Source organism: Poeciliopsis prolifica, unplaced genomic scaffold (assembly GCF_027474105.1).
Source record: "Poeciliopsis prolifica strain line A6 unplaced genomic scaffold, Auburn_PproV2 SCAFFOLD038, whole genome shotgun sequence".
In the NCBI taxonomy this organism is placed as follows: Eukaryota; Metazoa; Chordata; class Actinopteri; order Cyprinodontiformes; family Poeciliidae; genus Poeciliopsis; species Poeciliopsis prolifica.
The window spans coordinates 5661045-5679417 of NW_026562413.1; the positions used below are offsets into that span (position 1 = coordinate 5661045).

The 18373-nt window shown below is 39.9% G+C and overlaps 2 protein-coding genes across 37 annotated transcripts in view; both read left to right on the top strand.

The window, feature by feature from the left end:
• Positions 1-5595, top strand: part of fbxl2 (F-box and leucine-rich repeat protein 2) — a 28631-nt gene extending 23036 nt beyond the window's left edge. For both annotated transcript variants that reach the window (XM_055053883.1, XM_055053885.1), the window contains exons 10-14: positions 76-136; positions 786-830; positions 1392-1448; positions 1534-1746; positions 3445-5595. In XM_055053883.1, the coding sequence (XP_054909858.1) occupies positions 76-136; positions 786-830; positions 1392-1448; positions 1534-1746; positions 3445-3552 (484 nt within the window). In that variant the 3' untranslated portion in view covers positions 3553-5595. The remainder of the gene's footprint in view (positions 1-75; positions 137-785; positions 831-1391; positions 1449-1533; positions 1747-3444) is intronic.
• Positions 5596-6172: 577 nt separating this feature from the next.
• The window catches only part of clasp2 (cytoplasmic linker associated protein 2), a 55866-nt gene continuing 43665 nt past the window's right edge, over positions 6173-18373 (top strand). For all 35 annotated transcript variants that reach the window (XM_055053945.1, XM_055053946.1, XM_055053948.1 and 32 more), the window contains exons 1-5: positions 6173-7083; positions 12297-12375; positions 16019-16122; positions 16623-16714; positions 17542-17617. In XM_055053945.1, coding sequence (XP_054909920.1) covers positions 6886-7083; positions 12297-12375; positions 16019-16122; positions 16623-16714; positions 17542-17617 — 549 coding nt within the window. In that variant the 5' untranslated portion in view covers positions 6173-6885. The remainder of the gene's footprint in view (positions 7084-12296; positions 12376-16018; positions 16123-16622; positions 16715-17541; positions 17618-18373) is intronic.

Sequence of the window (18373 nt, forward strand, 5' to 3'; positions counted from 1 at the left end):
CTGGTCACAGATTTCTTTAATGGACATATTTGTCATGCCTCCAATTGCTTATTGGAACTTTTTCTGTTTTGCAAGAATCCTTGAGGCTGCGCGATGTTCACTTGTTACTGATGTGGGGTTCACAGTTCTTGCAAGGGTGAGTTTTATTAGTTTGTGTTACTGGCCACTCCTTTAGCGATCTCTTTCACATCAGATTAAGATATACTCATGGTTTTCTGGACAACACTGCTGCTGGACATTATTACTTCTTAATGTGTGGAATTTACTTGTGTTTATGGTAGGTTTCTGCACCTCCACCATTAGTTGTAGCTACTCTGTGAGGAAAATGAGCACCACTGATTTGTCAGATTATCAGCAGAAGGTTACTAGGGCTTTATGTGTTGAACACTATGCACTACTGAGTGCAAAAAGTTGTTTAATGGAATTTCACAACATTCAAAGTTGGTATATTTTCTCCTGATCACGGATCTGATCACACCAACGCTCTCAAGCTGTTTTTTGGAGTTGCATTGGGACTGTTGTGTGATTGTGGTACAAAGCACATGACTTTTCCTCCTCATACTTTGTCCTCATAGCTAAAAACATTGCCTGAACTTTTTCTTGACAGTACGATGTGTACATTTTGCATCCATACGTAACAATCATCCACGTTCCGGCTGATTGTTGATACCAGGATGAGGTCTTACATCAATATGAAGGGTCTTAAGACAATCATCCATTTCACTTACCTTTTCTAAATTTATTTGAATTTACTTCTGAACAACCCATCCATTTTTTTTTCACAGAACTGTCATGAGCTTGAAAAAATGGACTTAGAAGAATGTATTCTGGTGAGTGAATATGTGGCATTTACTGTATTTCTTATTTGTGAAAATGTTTCTATCATCATAAGGATTTTGATTTATTGTCGTCTTGACAAATTTTACGTAATGATGTTAAATAAAAACACAAAATAAAAATGTTATTTTTATAATTTTCTCCACTGTTGATACATTAATCCTCTCACTCTGCAAGAGTATCAATAAATATGCAGCTGTGTGCATATTTGCTTCTTTCAGTAAATGGTGTCCTGAAGAAGCCTATTCATTATCAAAGTAGTTCCTCAAGATATTGTGTCAAAATACAAAGTCGGTCTCGCTCACCCCTACTTTATCGGCTGTTCTGAGAAGAGGTTAGACTGGAGCAGTATGACTACGTGGACAGCAGTTTTTTTTTCTCTAGTATTCATTTTGCATACCCTTTAAGTCACTATTTAGTGCAGCCAGCAAGACAGAGACAGATTCACTGCAACACATTATCTTGTAGCGTATCACTCCACATTGAGATGTCAGCCTCTCAGCTGTGTGTGGAGATGTGAAGACATTTTCTAATCAAGCTTGTCCTCCCCCCAGGTGACCGATAACACCTTGGTTCAGCTGTCAATCCACTGCCCACGGCTGCAAGCATTGGTAAACTGTCTGGATTTGAACCAGAACCCTCTGAGCCTGGCTGTATATCAATGTGTCTCCGTCCGTTCTCTCATGCCCTCGGCAGTCCCTGTCCCACTGTGAGCTGATCACCGATGATGGGATCAGAGCTCTTAGCAACAGCACCTGTGGCCAGGAGCGCCTCACAGTGGTGGAGCTGGACAACTGTCCCCTCATCACTGACGTGACCCTGGAGCACCTCAAGAGCTGCCACCGTCTGGAACGGATCGAACTCTACGACTGCCAGCAAGTCACCAGGGCTGGCATCAAACGCATCAGGGTGAGCAGCACAAACAGAGAGATGTTCATTCACATGTTTTTGCTTTTTTTATTGTGAAAAGGATGCAGCTTATTTACACTTTAAGGATTTTGCTGTGATTAGTTTAATCCTGGTTTGTTTTCAGCATTGTTTTCTGGGTGAGAAGGATTTTTACATGGCTTCTAATTTTGTGCGGAAAATAATTTTTCAAAATCAACAAAGTGTAACATTTTACAAACAGGCTCATAAATGTAAATAGGGCAAACTGGCAAATAAAATTTCTTTAGTTCAACAAGCTGAAATAAAATAATTATATATCTGGATTTAGTGGGATAATTATTAACATCTATCAACATTTCAGTTAATTACTGATGGGTCAATGTTGCATGAGGATTTTGAGGTTATCCCCCTTTTATTTAATCTCACGTTGGGCTTTAGGGCTGATAGTTCCTTACAGAAGACAAACAAGATTCAACATCATTCAGTTAATCTTTCTGGGTGTTTTGTCTATGCAAGCAAGTCTCATCCTGTGCTATTTATCTTTTATTCCCAGTAGAAATGTGTACATTTTACAGAAAGCACTGTAGAAACATGTTAGTATTGTAAGAGGTGAGTTTATGTAAAGCTTCTACTTACTGCTAATACCGTTCAGATCGGTTATCATGAGCATGTCTGCCATTGCAGAATTTTAGTTTATGAATATTTTCTTCCATTCAAAGTCAAAATGTATACATATGGAATGAAATGCGTACTTGCACTCCCACTGCTATTGGGGAAAATTTCTCTTACCAAGGTCATACTTGACCACATACTTTTTCTAGCCATTAACCGGCCTTTGTCATGTCTTTGGTTGGATGTTTTTCCACTCATACAGACAGAATTTGTAGAATTTATTTGGACTGTTTTTTTGTTTTGTTTTCACAGACGAGCTCATAAATCTTTTTTATAAGCCTGGCGGGTCTTCAGGCTTTACTTGTGCCCCCACCAGGCTAAAAATTGCTATTATTTATTTAAGTCTTTTTTTAAATGCTTTCATTTTTATTTACTTTATAGTTGGTATTCAGGTATTAATCTTCCAATCTTTCAATTACACATAATTATAAAGTGATACTTTCAAATTTTATGTCAACTGAGTTAAAAAATTTGGGACAGAAAAGAGCGGCTACATAATTACAGTCCACACAATTTTAACATTGTACAATCAGAATAAAATAAAAGTAAAAAAATAAACTCTCAGTATTGTTTCTGTAATATGTCAGACTGTTGACTTGACGGGTAATGATTGGAAGCAGCAGTCAATGCACCGTGTAGATTAGCTAAATCTAATGATGAGGTGGGTGGGCATAGAGCATGTGGTTTCCATTGTACTGGACCAAGAACATATTTTCTAAGAGCAAGTTGAGGTTAGAACTGTAATTAATTTGTAGCTGATCTGTGGTCAGTGAGGAAACAGGAAAAGATACGAGGTAATGCTGCCCCTTCAAGCTGATTGGTATCATGAAGACCCTGAACTAATCACAGAAAGCATCCGGAACGAAATTCTATTCAAAGTGTTTTCCGAATTTCAGAAACTTTAAAAGAAAGAGGGAGGACTTTTTCACAGCTGAAACTAATATAAAATTAACTCATGGCAACAATAAAGGCTCCAAATAAATTACCTTTATGCTGATAAGTGGATTTAAACTTGTGACCAAACTAATAAATGTATTTATTTCACAGGCCCAGCTTCCGGATATCAAAGTGCATGCATACTTTGCCCCAGTAACGCCTCCCCCCTCTGTGCATGGAGGCGGCCAGCGTCTGTGCCGTTGCTGCATCATCCTCTGACAATGGAGGGCCAGAGGGGGCCACCTCTGTCTACAGGTCCTGCTGCTTTGATACGGGCTCCAAAGGGGTGGTGGGTGGAAGGGAGGGAGGAAGAGGGGGGCTAGAGTAGGCGGTGAAGGAGAGGGGAGTGGCTGGACCCACTCACTGCTCCTGATCATAGATCAATACATGCACTGATCTCCACTGATCCCTGATCTGTTTAAGCCGCCCCTCCTCTCTCTTCCTGCTCGCCAGTCAGCACTGCAGCAGCGCAGGGGGATTGGAGAGGTTGAAGGAAAGAGATATGATTGAACGGACTTTCTTCATTTCTGTCTTGTTCTCTCCTTCATCCTCCAAAGACAAAAACAGGTTCTCCACTTCATAATGAATCACGCACCGTGTGATATCCAACCATTTGGTGCAACAGACTGCAGTGGAACATCAAAAACAAAATGCATTATTTTCAAACACAAAAAAGAGAAGAGATGTTCTCTCCATCCTGGACTAGTTACAAACTCCAGAGTTTCATCTCAGCCAGTCACATGTCACCTTTATGTGACCATCCTGTGATTTTTTTTTTTTTTTTTTTTTTTTGCTTCAGCTAATAGACTTGCAGCTCTGTGAGAAACGAGAGCCGGGATGTGGCTGAAATGCAGATCTTGTGCAAGTACCGGCACAGGGAGCTTGAGTCTGAAGTGTGGAGCACTCGGGACGAACAGGAAGTACAACAAAAGAAGACATGTGACCTTCCTGTGCATCTGGGAAACTTTTTGTTCTGATTTTGATTCTGTTTGTACAGAGAATGTTTTGCAACACAAAAAAATATGAGCTTCACAGCAACTCACTCAAAAACTGGGGAAAGGCCAAACAACTGCAACTCCTTTTTTTCAGTGCTTATTGTAAGTGTCCATGGCTGTCTATTCAGAAAGAGACGTATGCTTGTCTTTTTAATGTAAAAACTGTTGCTGTTTAATAAGAAGGACCTATGACAAGACCCTGAGGGTCAAAATGTGTTTTGTTACACTGCTTCTGGAAAGAGTGACCTCTGTTGTGACCTGTGTGGTTCTGCTGGCTTGTAGGCCCTGGTCCAATCCTGTTAGTAAGCCCTGTGAACTATCTCCTACTTGACACTGAAGCATTTGTTTACATTTCAGATTAAGGTTAGCAGGAGAGGCTAACCTGTTTACATCGGAAGGTTTCCAGTCCCCATTACTGTTCGGAGTGAGTCTGAGTAGTTTATTACACATATATGACTGTGGCACGCAGTTAAGGGGACTGTGACATCCAGTATTCAGATTTATGGCTGTGTGTATATGGATATCAATCAGGATTTTTGTAGGTGGAACTGCTTCAAAACTGAATACGAAGAGAGCTAAAGGATTGGCTTCAAGACTGAGCAAAGGCACCTCAAGTTTTTTGACAATCACATAAATTTATTTATTTGAAAGTCTCTCTAGTTTAGTTCAATGTTACTGTCACTTTACCTTTGTTGTGAGATGTTATAAATTGGCTTATAACTTTCCATTCAGCTGTTTACAGTGGCTAAGCAGTGCATTAATATTTATTAAGAATAGAATCCTATACTTCTGAAGAAATTTATCAGAATAATTTATTAGATTTAACACAGAGTTCCTGTTGTCACTACAGAAGATGCAAAACCTAGCAAAGTTAAATGTGATTGCTGGAAAGTCCTAAAATTGCTGGTTTAATTTGCTTAGTATGCCTTAAGATCAACAGGATCTCACATTCTTGCCAGGATGGAAATGCAGCCCCTTAAAAATGTTTCCAACACAATGAAACCAGCTTGTGAGATAATGCTACACTAAAAACTGGTAAATGCTGTCTAGTGCCAAGTGCTTAAAGGTTTTGGAAAGAGGCAGGGCAGTGGGAAGGATAAAATATTAAAAATAAGGAAGATTAAGATTTAGATTGATACATAGCTGGCATGACTGGTTGTAATACTAATGTCCTCTGACAGTTTTAACAGTTTTATGTTTAAGAAAAATAAAGAAATACATGAAAAAATAGACAAATGAACAAATAAAGATGACTAATGGTAAACCATTCCTGTCTCTTTATTGAAACCAGTGTTCCTCCACAATCTGTAAAATTAGAGAATTTGTTTTCAAAATTTCTAAATCTATTAAATATAATGTGCATGGAAAACATTTAATTCCTGAATCCATAACCATTTTAATTCTGAAAATGTTTCACTGTATACAAATCTCCTCAATTGTAAAGTTATGTATATTATATTTAAAAATGGCTAAAAAGAAGAAGAGAAAAAAGACCAGAAGTAAAACATAAGTAAAATTTATCTCTACATCTGAGGGGCCGTTCTGAAGAAAACTGCGGCAGATCGGCATCTAGATGTCACCAAAGAGCCATGCTGCGAGAAGACACGCCCACATAAATAAGGTGTAATTTTTGAATTTGGAAATAAAATTATCCCGAGGAATTTACTTTAAAAAATTATACGTATTTTTTAAATTGTTATTACCTTTATTATCGAAATAAAATCAAGTAAGTAGTCAGTCCGAGTCCTTTTTGTTGTCATTTTACATCAGGCATCGTGTTGGCTAGCTGTGCGGTGATCAAGGATTGGTGGTCGCACCCCCTGATTAACTGCAGTCCCCGGCAACGCGCAGCCTCCCAGCAGCTCTGAGCGGGTTCACGTCAAGCAACGATTACTATACTTCTGGACTGAAACGGCATCGGTTAACGCAGGAGTGGAGTTATTATTTCAGTTGCGGAAGTTTGGTACAACTTCCCCGCAGACCGGATCGCAGCCTAACAGACTTTTGCGCCGGTGGCCATGAAAATAGGAGAGCGGAGTGGAGTCCGGCGATAGGCCGTTAGCAGGCTGAGCTAGCCTACGTGAAGCTATTTGTATGGGCGCTAACTAGCCAAGTGCTATTTTTGTTAGCATAACAGATAGTAAATAACGACTTTTGGCTTGGCGTTATGCTGATGTACAGAGAACGCTTAGCGTGGTTCGGTGCAGTTGTGCGTTTAATTAAGTTTCGCTGAGTTTTGTGGTCTTTTATTGAGGAAAGTATTTAACAAGAAAAGCAAACAAAAAAAACTTCAACGCAACAAATCAAGTGGAGTTTTATTTTTTATTTTTTTGGTTTATTTTGGGGGGATGATGTGTGTGCCAAAGTAAACGGCATCTTTAATCGAACAGACATTGATGATCAAACTTGAGTCGAAAACTACCTGGACTGCACTCCTCCCTTGCTCCTTGACTGGACTACAGTTCGCATTTCAGCCTCTCGACACCCCGTCGACTGGACCGTTGTCCTCGATCTTTGGCCCGGCTTCACTGGCTGGCCGCTCGGCACCGGGTGCCCGATGGAGGATCATGACAACATGGAGTATTTTTACCAGCAGGTACTGCAGAAGGACGTTACACGCAGACTGCAGGTCGGCCAGGACCTCATAGACTACCTGAACGACCCAGATCGCTCCCCGGACGTGGAGCAGGACAAGCCTCGGCTCGATAAGACCGTAGACGAGTTAACAGGATGGATCAACTCCAGCAATTTCAAGGTACGGAGGAAAAACAAAACCAAACACACAAAAAAACTCAGTCATCGCGTGAGGGTGTCGTGATGCTAGACAAGCATCCTGCTGGCCTCTTCGTGTGTAATTTTCACTTAATTTGCCTTCTGAGCGTAAAAACAGTAAATGGCCGGTTTTACTGAAACCAAAGCAGAAGTGACTGACTAAAGTCGAAATGAAAATCAGCTTAGCTGATGGTGATTCAGACTACGAACATGTAAACTCATGAAAGCTTGATAGGCACTTTTAATGTGAGCGTGCTCCCAGAAATGGGTGAGAAGCAGGGAGCTTTTGTCTGCGCCAGGCCAGCAGTCCAATCCTGCTACGTTGGAGGCAGACATTTTTAAATTTCCCACTGACTGGGTACTTTTCCTGAGCATTCCTGTGGTTTCTTGGGCTTTCTATGATCGTTTTGGTTGAGCCGGTCTGTGTCTGCCATTGAGACTCTTTGTCAGGACTGGACCACAGGAGGAATCATAGATGAGATGGGGGGAGGGGTTAGGAGGCTCATTGTTATGACCTTTAATTTTTGTCCCCTTTTTTTTCTGTAACCTCAGTTTTTTTGGGTGTCTTTTGTTTCTTTTTTTTTTTACCATTTCTCACTGTTTCCTTTGTGTGCCTGAATGTACTCTCAGGCACACAAGCAGTCTCAGCAGTACTTTGATTCCAGAAAAAAACCAGAAGAGTGATATTTTTGCACTTTCCTCTGCATGCTGCTCAAAGCAGCTTAAAGCGTTTGTTGTAGTCGAGACTGAAATTTGATTCGCAAGTTGCATTTGGAGTTAATAGATGTATTTACTCAGCAGTTTGTTCAGCACAACAAAGCCTCCTTAAAGCACATTTTATCTGCCTTGGCTTGCACCCAGTTGTCACTGCTGCTCTGTGAGAATCTCAATTGACAGATAATACTGAATTTGTGTTGGTACCCATGTATTTATACATGTGTGCATTCACGTTGTGAAACATTTTAGGACATTTTTGTATGCAAAATTTCCAATTAGTCATAGAAACTGAAGTGGAATGTATTTCTGAACATATTTAAAACCAATAGGTGTTGACCCAAGTACTGTAAAACAATTAATGTCGAGCCTCAGCATCACAATAACATAAATCAAAGAAGATAAAAAGCAGCAATTCACTGAAGACATTGCAGAATCGTAACATGAATTTATGTGACTATTGCTTCTTGATGTGGTGCGTGCAGCGTGATGTTCCAGCATTTTTGCTTTATTCTTGCTGTTTTGATATTGACATGTGCTGCTAATGGGTACGGCCTGCGTCCCCGGAAAGGTCATTTTACCAACAGGCTTTTATCTTTCCTGTCGCTGTCGAATAGAAAGCTGGAGGAGTTTCAAGAAGACACTGAGTCAGCAAGGTGATGGCGAACGAGAGGAGACCTGCTGGAGGAAAAACAAAGTTGATGTGAGGGGTTGAACAGAGAAGGCGTTTAATGGCGTTTTTGGAGAGCAAAAGCTGAAAAATTACACTGTCAGGAAAGAATGAAAAGTGCAAGTCGTGACCCACAGACATGTTACAGTGTGTTCAAAGTGAAGCTTTACGCTCAAGCACCTGTGAGGAATTAAAGCGGAAACTCTTCCTTCGGTTGGCATTCTTTGTATTCTTCTCTGCAGAGATTCACTTCATAAACCCTGATCTCATCATCATCACAAGCGGCCGTATCTGGAAAATGCAAACAGGAAGCATTAATGATGCACGACGCTGCATATGTGCAGTTCAAGTTAAGATGACTGAACTTTTCTGGCAGTGATCAGGGACAGATTAGGTTACCAGACAGTAAAGCCCAGATATTGTCATTTGTGTATTTCTCCTTAAACCGTCATGCCTTGTTTGTTAGAACCCCAATAACGCAGCAACGCCACTCCTGGAGCGCATTTGCCGTTTAATAGGAAACAGATGGACCCAGACAGCCAAATATTTTAATAGGCAATTCTTTCATTTAAAAATGTTTCGCCAATGTTTTTCATTGTTTTCAAAAACCTGGAAATCTCAAAGTGAGATAATGTCTAAAAAAAGAATATCTTCCACTCAAGACATGTCAAATGTTGGCACGTGGCGTGCTGCTCGGCAAGGCTAGCTCTTCCTGCAGGTGCTTAATAGGAAAAAAACAACCTTCCAGCACAGAGAATTCAATGCAGCTTTGTGGGAAGCAGCTGCAGGAACTATTGTGACACAGTCATTGGTTGGTGGGTTCAGACAATGGTTCCAATCTTTTTTTTTTAAATTATTATTGTTATTTAATTTCTGTGCTGTGGATTAGTGATTAGAAGTAAAGCTACATGTGCTGATTGCATCTAGAGTGAAACTGAGATCAGAATTAATGTTTTTTGTCGCTTCGGAACAACATCACCCATTTGCAGTTTTGTCCAATGAGGACGATTCAGTAATAATTTCATTTAGTGAAAATAATTGGAAGCTGGAATGATCTGATGATCTGCTTTCCCCACCCCATTAAGAGTGGAATATTTCTTCAGCTTAAGCAGGAGTTAAATGTCCTGTTTAAAGACCAATTAAGGTATCTAAACATTTGTTGTTGTTGTTTTTTTCTCAAAATGAATTTAAGCCTCTCTGTACACCCTTTACATGGTGTGCAAATTAGCTGGGTAAGCCGCCACACCTACGAACCCGAACCTTTACAAAGAGCCTTTCATACAGAGCTGACTATGCACAGTGTGTCTTAATGTCTCACATTCCTCCAGCTCCTTCGTTAAGAGTCTGGAAGGTATCATGTGTTGGAGATTTTTTTTTTTAATATTTCCTTCCTATTGGCTTTGAGGTGTTCCCATTGCTGCAGTAGTAACCCCAAACCATTATGCTGCCACCGATTTGCCTGACTGAGGATTTGATGTGTTTACAATGTCGGTTTAGGACCACATAACTTTTTTTAAGTGGGACTTGTTAAGGCTTCTTTGAACAGTTACTCCATAAGTTTGCATGTCTATTTATGTACACAAATGCATATGTACAGTTTATAAATAGAAATGCAATAGGAAAGACTAGCTTTAGTAGTTCCTCTTTTTATTTCTGCCACATCCACACCGACTGTCTTTATGACACTGATGTCATAAAGATGTTTGTCCAGATGTTTTGTTAACCATACCTAATTTTATTCAGGGGTGACAGAGAAGGGGGCTGTAAACAAATGTGCAACCTACTAAGCCTGAGCCAACAAGTAATAAATCAAATTTCCGATTAATATTTTTTGAAAGGCAGTTTTGTTTAAAGAGACTTCATAATCCATTTTATTCATGGTTATTTCGTTTTTATGTATTTTTTTAGTTGTTTTGGATTACATTATTTATTAATTTCCTCTTCCAGTGCAGTGTGCTCTGTACAAAGTTAGTCGCTGAGAGAGAAAACATGCATTATTATGCCATTATTTCATTGTATTACTGCAATGTTATAATTTATTGCAATAATTTCTGGGACAATTTATTTGTCATTGTCACAGGACTTCACCAGTCTTGCACAATGACAATTTGTGAAAAGACTTCACTCACTTGGTTCCTTACTTAACTACTTACTTGCCATTAAGTTGGTCTGTTTTCAAAAAAAAAAAGAAAAAAATCCCTGTGACATGCATTCAGATTTGTGGTTGTAACTTAAAATGTGTAAAAATTGCAGAGAGATGAATACTGTGGCAAAGCACTTCCACATACCTCCGATTCCCTCGATAATCTAATGTCAGGGTCGATAACAAGCGTAGCCCTTTTCCATTTCTTCTCCTCCGTTCCTCAATGTGAAGATGATACCAGATGGCTGTGGGTGCTTGTTGGGTGGAGGAGGGGCAGAAGAAGCCTGAGGGATGTTTCCATCATGAATCATATTGCTTTCCCCCCTCTTTTTCCCCCCTCATTTTCCCCCTGAATAACGTTGGTATAAGTTGGTCTTTTGACCCAAGGCTTGCATTTACTCCCCAGGTGATTTTTGTTGTTGTTTTGTCCTTCGTCTCCGTCTTTTCCTCACTCCGTAAACACAGTCACCTGGCTTCAGTCTTTCTTTGACCAAAATAGGGGAAAAACTGCGGTCCAGCTCTGATCCTTTAGCTGGACCGTCTGGCAAATATTCTTTAAATGGATTTTCTTTTTGGCTGTTGCAGTTTCACCGGAACGCTGCCAACAAAAGCATTCCAGGAGCGCAGCAGCATCGGGATGTGATCTTAATCAGAGGATTAGAGGAAAAACTCCACTTCCAGACACAAATATGTCTCTGCCCACTGAATATTAGCGTTGTCACAAGCTAATGCTTGTGTTGCAAGGGGTTATTTAAATGGTGTCTTAACTGAATTTTTAACTTTAAGAAAGTTGGCTGCATTTTTTTCTTTGTGTGGGATTAACTACTGCCCTCTTGCACTAAACTTTAAATAGAAGATACTGACAATTATGCAAGGAGATTTATTCATCAGTGAAGATTTTTTGAGCAAACTTACACACATTGGGGTATGTTTTTGTGGACCAACAGATTTTGTTCTTCTATCCATAGTGATCACTTTCCACCAATTCGGTGTTGTCTTCCAGGGCGTGTTAATATGGAGTTATTCCAAAATCTGGGAGGCAAACCTGACTCTCAAAATCTGCACCAGAACAGCTGCTCTCTGCATTGGGATTTTTGGCAAGAAAAACCTTTCAGTGGGAGATTAAAGATCCACATATGAAAGCTCAAAAAGGGAAGATGGATCCGCCTTGGATCGGCTGGAAGAACTCTGGAAAGTGTGGGCGATAATTAGGTGCCTGAACGTCTGCGCAGTCCTATGCTGGATTGGCGGGTTAAATGTGGTGCTCTGCTATTTGATTAACTAATATAGGTGTAAATGCTGGCCGATGCAGACTGGGCCGTGTTTGGTACTGCTAAAATGTGACGGTACTATTTGTAACAGTGTAGTAAACAGCATTTGCTTTGACATTACTTGTACAATGAGCTACTTTTCTGTGGTTTTTGTCTTTTAGCACATCAGTTACTGTCTGTTTTAATAATGTTGAGTTTTTGAAACTCAACCTGGTCTATTGGGACATTTTTTCTGTAATATGTGAGTTATCTGAAGGAGCAAATTTAAATTCACTCAGTGTGAATGATTAAATTTCAGTTTTAGTTTCTGTGGACTTACATAAATTGGTTTGGTTGGTTTGATGTGGGGAATAATGAAGGCGAAACAGCCAATTATAAGCATTGTTTTTCTTTTGCAGGTGGCTTTGTTAGGAATAGACATCTGCGGGGCATTCGTGGACCGCCTGGGAGAGCGCTTCAAAGGATACCTTGGCACAGGTACGATTTCACTTTTTAAAAAATTGTGTTTTCGTCTTGAATCCAAAGGTTAGCTTGCATCCGCTGGGCAGGCTTTGTTTTCGTTTAGCGCCCAAAACAAGTGAAAACAAGTTCCGCGGCAGCTTCGTTGCACATGTACCAACAAACCATTTTCTTTAAGCCAACACAAACTTCTCATTCAGATTTTTGTACAAGTGATTATAATGATCTCTTTCTTTTCTCTCTTTCCCTGGCTCAAACTCTTTGTCCACTGGCATAAAGAGTTAGTTGCGCATAAATTTGCCGTCTTGTTTTCATACCAAAGTCTTGTTTGTATTAACGGACAAAAGCAAACCTATGTGCTCAGTTTTGTGTTTCTTTTCTCATGAGTTGTGCAGTTTGTTGAATCGTCACTGTCCTTTCAGCATCTGTGTGTGTTTTCGTTTTGTCTCTCGCTTCCACTTTTTTGCTTCCTGGCTCCGCCCCCTTTTTCTATTCCTCGTCTTTTCTACTTCTCTATACTTAGGCTGCACTGTAGGTCACCCTGTTACACCCCATAACCGCGCCTTGTGTTAATGACCTTAGTGGCTCAATCCTATATCAGATTTCACACTCATTGGGAGTGTATGAGTGTGTTCTGTGAGTGCCAGCCGTGTGTGTGTGTGTGTGTGTGGTGTGTGTGTGTGTGTGTGTGTGTGTGTGTCAGACTGCATCTTGTCACCAGCAAACATGCTGAACCCTGCAGGGCCACTCCAGGATTACTGGCCTCATCAGCACACTGTGCAGTTCACCAGCAGACCTATTTTGAATCCAGTCGTGGTCAAGGACACTGCGAAACTAAGCTGCTATTATTATGAAACTGTGCGCTTCAGATTGGTTCGAAAATCTTTTATATTTATTTTTTTTTGTAAAGCTGACTGTGGAATATCCCCTCCTCAATGTGACTTCATCTTTCCCCTGCAGTGCTCCCTTTCTTCATCCACCCACCGAGCACACGAGGAGGAGGAAGATGAGATCATTCAGACTGAGTGATTGTATTGATTTTACAGGGCTGACATATCGCACAGCGCTGCTGAATTTACAGCGTATGTGCGTACATGCACTCTGACAAAGTGCTGCGCGCCATCCGGCCAAGTTATCCTAAGTGGGAGCCGAGGTGAAACATGGAGGCCTCGTTTTGTGCTGCACTCTGATTTAATTACGCTTCGGTGTGTGCAGATTGACGGGTAAGCCGGGCTGTGACCGGCCAGCATTCCTGTCACTTATCAGTGATGCTGTGAAAGGGAGATTTGTGTACGTTTTCATTTTTACTCCACTGAGTGACGTGTCCAACAATCCCCCCCCCTTTGTAGTGTTTTCTGTTTGAGGGTATTGTCCTTGTTGCTGAGGCAACCAGCTGTTGTGCTAGCATAACTTCCACACTGAGTTAAAGGACAGATTACATCATCCCTCTGCTGATGTCTCATTCAGGGAATGTGTGTGTGTGTGTGTGTGTGTGAGCCACTCTGTCTATTGACATTGTATCTAATTGAATGAATGTTAGAGGTCATTATTGGGTCAGACCAAACCAGACAAAGTTGCAAAACAACATTTTGTGAAGTTTATATTCTATTTTTATCTAATGTCAAATTTAGAACATTCTCTGTTTCAATTATAGGACATAAAAAAAAAAAACACACTAGATTTGCTTCCGATGTCAAAACTAGAACTATGTTTTTACCATCAACAATTAGAACTATGTAGCATTGCACTGATTCCACCTTCATGGCCAATTTCCTATCTCAGTTTTGTCTTGCTGATACCAGTTTGAAGCAGTTTTCACTTTCTTTTTAGGATCTTTGACAAAGAATCTGCCAAGCATTTTTTTCTAGCCTTTTTTTTCCTGAACGTGGTCTGTTGTTAATTAAATAAAATGCAAAGTGATTGCAGCGCCGGGTCTAAAATTAGCTTTTAGCATCTCGTATTAGCGGTTAGCGCGGCTACCACAGCTGTGTAGCTCAGATTCTCTCTGCCTTTCATTTAATGTAGAAACTTTCGCCTTAACATTGTGATTTCAGAAAAACAACTAATATTCTACACATAGCATATCCCATCAAATCTCATCCTTTTGCTTTTTTCTGGAATTTTTACTCCTTGTTTATGTTGCAGCGTCAGTAAACAGCAGGCTTGTCTTTTTAAATAGTTTTACGCCATTTGGGTTTCATGTGACTTCATCCGTAAGCAACTCACTGATAATGGAAATAAGTGACTTTCAGTAAACACAGAAGAACGTTGCTGTTAATGGCTGACATTCTACGGCACAATCTCTATCAGGATGCCCCTTTACTGTTTGTTTGCATGGAACATAGAGAAATAAGACATCGACTTGGATTATTTATTGTATGGTGTCAGCTTTATTTACGCCGTAACATAAATAATCCAAATGTGCTGCTGGAATCCGCTCTAGCTGCATGTGACATAATCATTCAGATCTGAGCTTTGATCTCTGAGACAAACTGGATACAGCGTTAAAGCACGGGTGTGTTCACTTAACCAGATATTGTCTGATTCTGATCACATTTGAACGCGTTAGAAATATAAAAATACTTTATTTTAGGGGTGCACCGATTGATTTGTCGGTGATGATTTTCTTCATTTTGGGAGATCAGTGATCAGCCAAATTTTTACATGTGAAGCAGATCTTATCCACCGATCTCATCGAGCTTGGCAAAGGTTTAAGACTCTGTCCTCTTTTGTTCTCCAGTGAGAAAGGTTTGACTGACAAACCTTCCCATGTCTGCACATTTACAATAAACAATAGTGACCCTGCTGCTGACAACTCAACAACTTTCTTGCTATATTTAGCAACATTTCAGACAAAAAAATTGGTATTAGCCAAAAATCGGAATCGGCAGGTTAAACTTTTTAAAAGATCGGTAGTTGGACAGAAAATTGCAACCGGTGCACCCCTACTTTATTTAAATATTTATCAACTTATAACATCTACTGTAGATCTCTAACGAAGGCAGCGTTATGTCGATTTATGCCCAGGTTTGAAGCATCTGGCGTGAAAGTTTATTTCATTTTTCAGCCCTTACTGCTGATGTAGATGTGGTGGGCGGGGGGGAGACATTACTGTTGAGGTTTATTAGATTTTGTAAGTCATTTCTTTGACTCTCCAATATGCTGCTTCAAATAATATTTCAAATTTTAAATTCTTAATGCTGTCCTATTTTTTCCGCTGTGCATTTAAAGACTCTCCCTTTCTGTTCTTATCTCACTGGATTACATAGAGCTTGCTGACATGTGAGCATTTGATGACCTTGGTGTTATTTTGGTCACAATCCATTGCTCATTTCCTTTCTTTCTTTCTTTCTCCACGACCTTCCAAAGCCTCATGTTTATGATTGTGTTGTTAAATGTTCTATAAGTTATTGAGTCTCTTAGTCTGATAAAACCTACATACTTTACTAAATGTAAGCTTTTATTATTGTGTTTTGAAATCATTCCACTTGGGGGCAGTCTTTATTACCTCTGATGTCCAAACACTGTTGAATTCAGGATAATTTGTGGTTTGATTTTCTTGCATTTAATCTTGAGCAGATTTATTCCCATCTTGTCTCTCATCAGCGTTCCCTTCCTCATGTCTTTTCTCTTTTCTTTTTTTCTTTCGCTGTGTTTGTAGTCTTGCCAGCTCTGGTGGACCGGCTGGGTGACGCGAAGGATCAGGTCAGGGAGAACAGCCAAGCTCTCATCCTTCGCCTCATGGAGCAGACCGCGTCACCCATGGTGAGACACATGCTGACATGAGCAGATAAATCCTGCATGCATCTTCAAATTAAAGGTGTAGCTGTGCATAAAGCCATCTTAGAGGAAACTTTGTATGTACTACAAAAAAAAAAAATCCAGTTAGGAACTTAGTAAACATATTTTTTTGTTAATTATAAAGACATCTGGCAACAAGTAATTTGTGTTAATGGTTGTATTTTTTCTCTATTTTACAAAAGTACATGCTTAAGCTTCATACTGATGCATCTACCGAACATCACATCCATGCTTTTTACTCTCAGTACTAGTATCTGTTGGTTTTGGCTCCCTCCTCTGGGTCGTAAAAAAATTACGGCTGCCACATCCTCATCGTCTTTTATGTTGACACAAACATTTTTTGCAGATACCGTCCACGTTCTTGGTGCACTGCTTTGTAAAGTTTATAACCTGGACGTTTTTCTTCTTGTTCCTCTTCACGTCCTTTCTCCCTCTCGTCCTGCTCAACATTATTTCTTATCAAGAACGTGTGGGAAAGGCTGACTCCCGGCTTCAAACACAAAAACTTCCGCAGCCGAGAAGGAATCTGCCTCTGTCTCAGCGCCACACTTGCCACGTGAGTAACTTCCTCTTTTTAAGTAGATTTGAGGACAAGTGTAAAGCAGTTAACCTTCTGTGTCCTCAACATGTTCCTACATGTAGAATGACTTTATGTTCTGAAAAATTGGAGAGATTGGCTAAACTTTCTCCAGAAGGGGCAACCAGTGGCGTTTCTACAGCCTTTCTTAACCCACTTTGTTGAAGAAACACACAAGTTCCCTGTGTCTCGGATTAATCCTCTTAACTGTTTCCACCGCCGTGGAGGCGAAGTAAACCCCACGGATCTTCGGTTACACGGCGTCACAGTTCAGACACAAACGCTTGTTTTTATGAATTAGTTTGATCTCACTTCCTCCCGTAATTCTAAGAAGATTTATTCTCCTGCTGGACGGAGATAATTGCAGGAGCATTTTAGCCTTGGTAAGCTGGGGGTCAACATGTCATTGCACAAAATGTGTTTACAGGAATAACAATAAATGTACCTTTGTTTGTCGGAGCGTGTTGGACAGTGGTGGTCTCTACTTTAAGTCTGCACAGCCAACCAACTAATCAGAATTTTTAAGCTAATTTTAGCGTCTTTTTGCTTTTCTGTGTTGAAGTCTTAAGCTGCCGCCTGATGATAATGCAGAAGATGTCAGGCATTGCTGCTTTGAAACTGAGTGGAATGATAAGGCAAATGATCATTTGCAAAGCATTTTATTCTTTTTTTTTTTTTTTTTTTTTTAGTTTTCCACTTACATTTTTAAAAGAGCAAAGTGTACTAAGTGGTATTTATCTTCAAGCTGAGTCAACTTACTCCTGTTTCTGTATTTGCTTTGTCTTCTTCTTATGTCTGCCTCTCAGGTATGGAGCCCAGCCTCTCAGCCTCAGCAAATTAGTTCCACATCTCTGCTCTCTGACTGGAGATCAGAACCCGCAGGTAAGACAACAACATCATTTAGTTTGAATTGTGCTCTGGCTTTTGTCTCCTTTATTTATGTTGGCAAAAACATGTTGAGACAGGAACAGACTAGTGTGTAAATACCTAAATCATTTAGATGAGTGTTTAAACAGTCATGTCCTTTGAAATCTGTTTTATTCAATGTGACTTTAAAGTAAATAATTTTAGATTAATTATCGTGGATTGTATTCCAGGTTCGGTAAGATAAAGATTTAGATTTTTTTTTTTTTTTTTTTTTTACCTTTATTCAGCCCATGCAAGTTGCCACTCAACAATTCAGGCTTACAAGTTCTCTCTCTCTCTCATATTGCGTATCAGCTAAATTGTAATTTAGAAAACAAATTTTAGTATGTTGCCATCGGCTCATGTAGAATGATAATAAAAAAAATGGCTGCATATTGTATCTAAAATGAGCGTTAAACATCAAAAGAATGCTTTACACTAGACAGTCGACTAGTGTAGGTGCTCACCATACTGAGCTTGTTGTTTTGGCAGCAGATACCGTTCGCACAGTTAAAGAATTGCTGGCAGCCATAAACAGATATATGTGGCAAGAATTATTGATGTGACTCAGAAAAAAAGAGTTTGCCAGCTGTAATCTGAAATCAGTCACAGTTCCAGAAACTACAGGAATCCTTAGTGCACAGTTAGCGATTGTAATGTTGGTGCCAAAGCATAGCTGAGAGCTGCTATAGTTGGGGTTACATGTGAAATGCTAAAATTTTAGATGAGGGT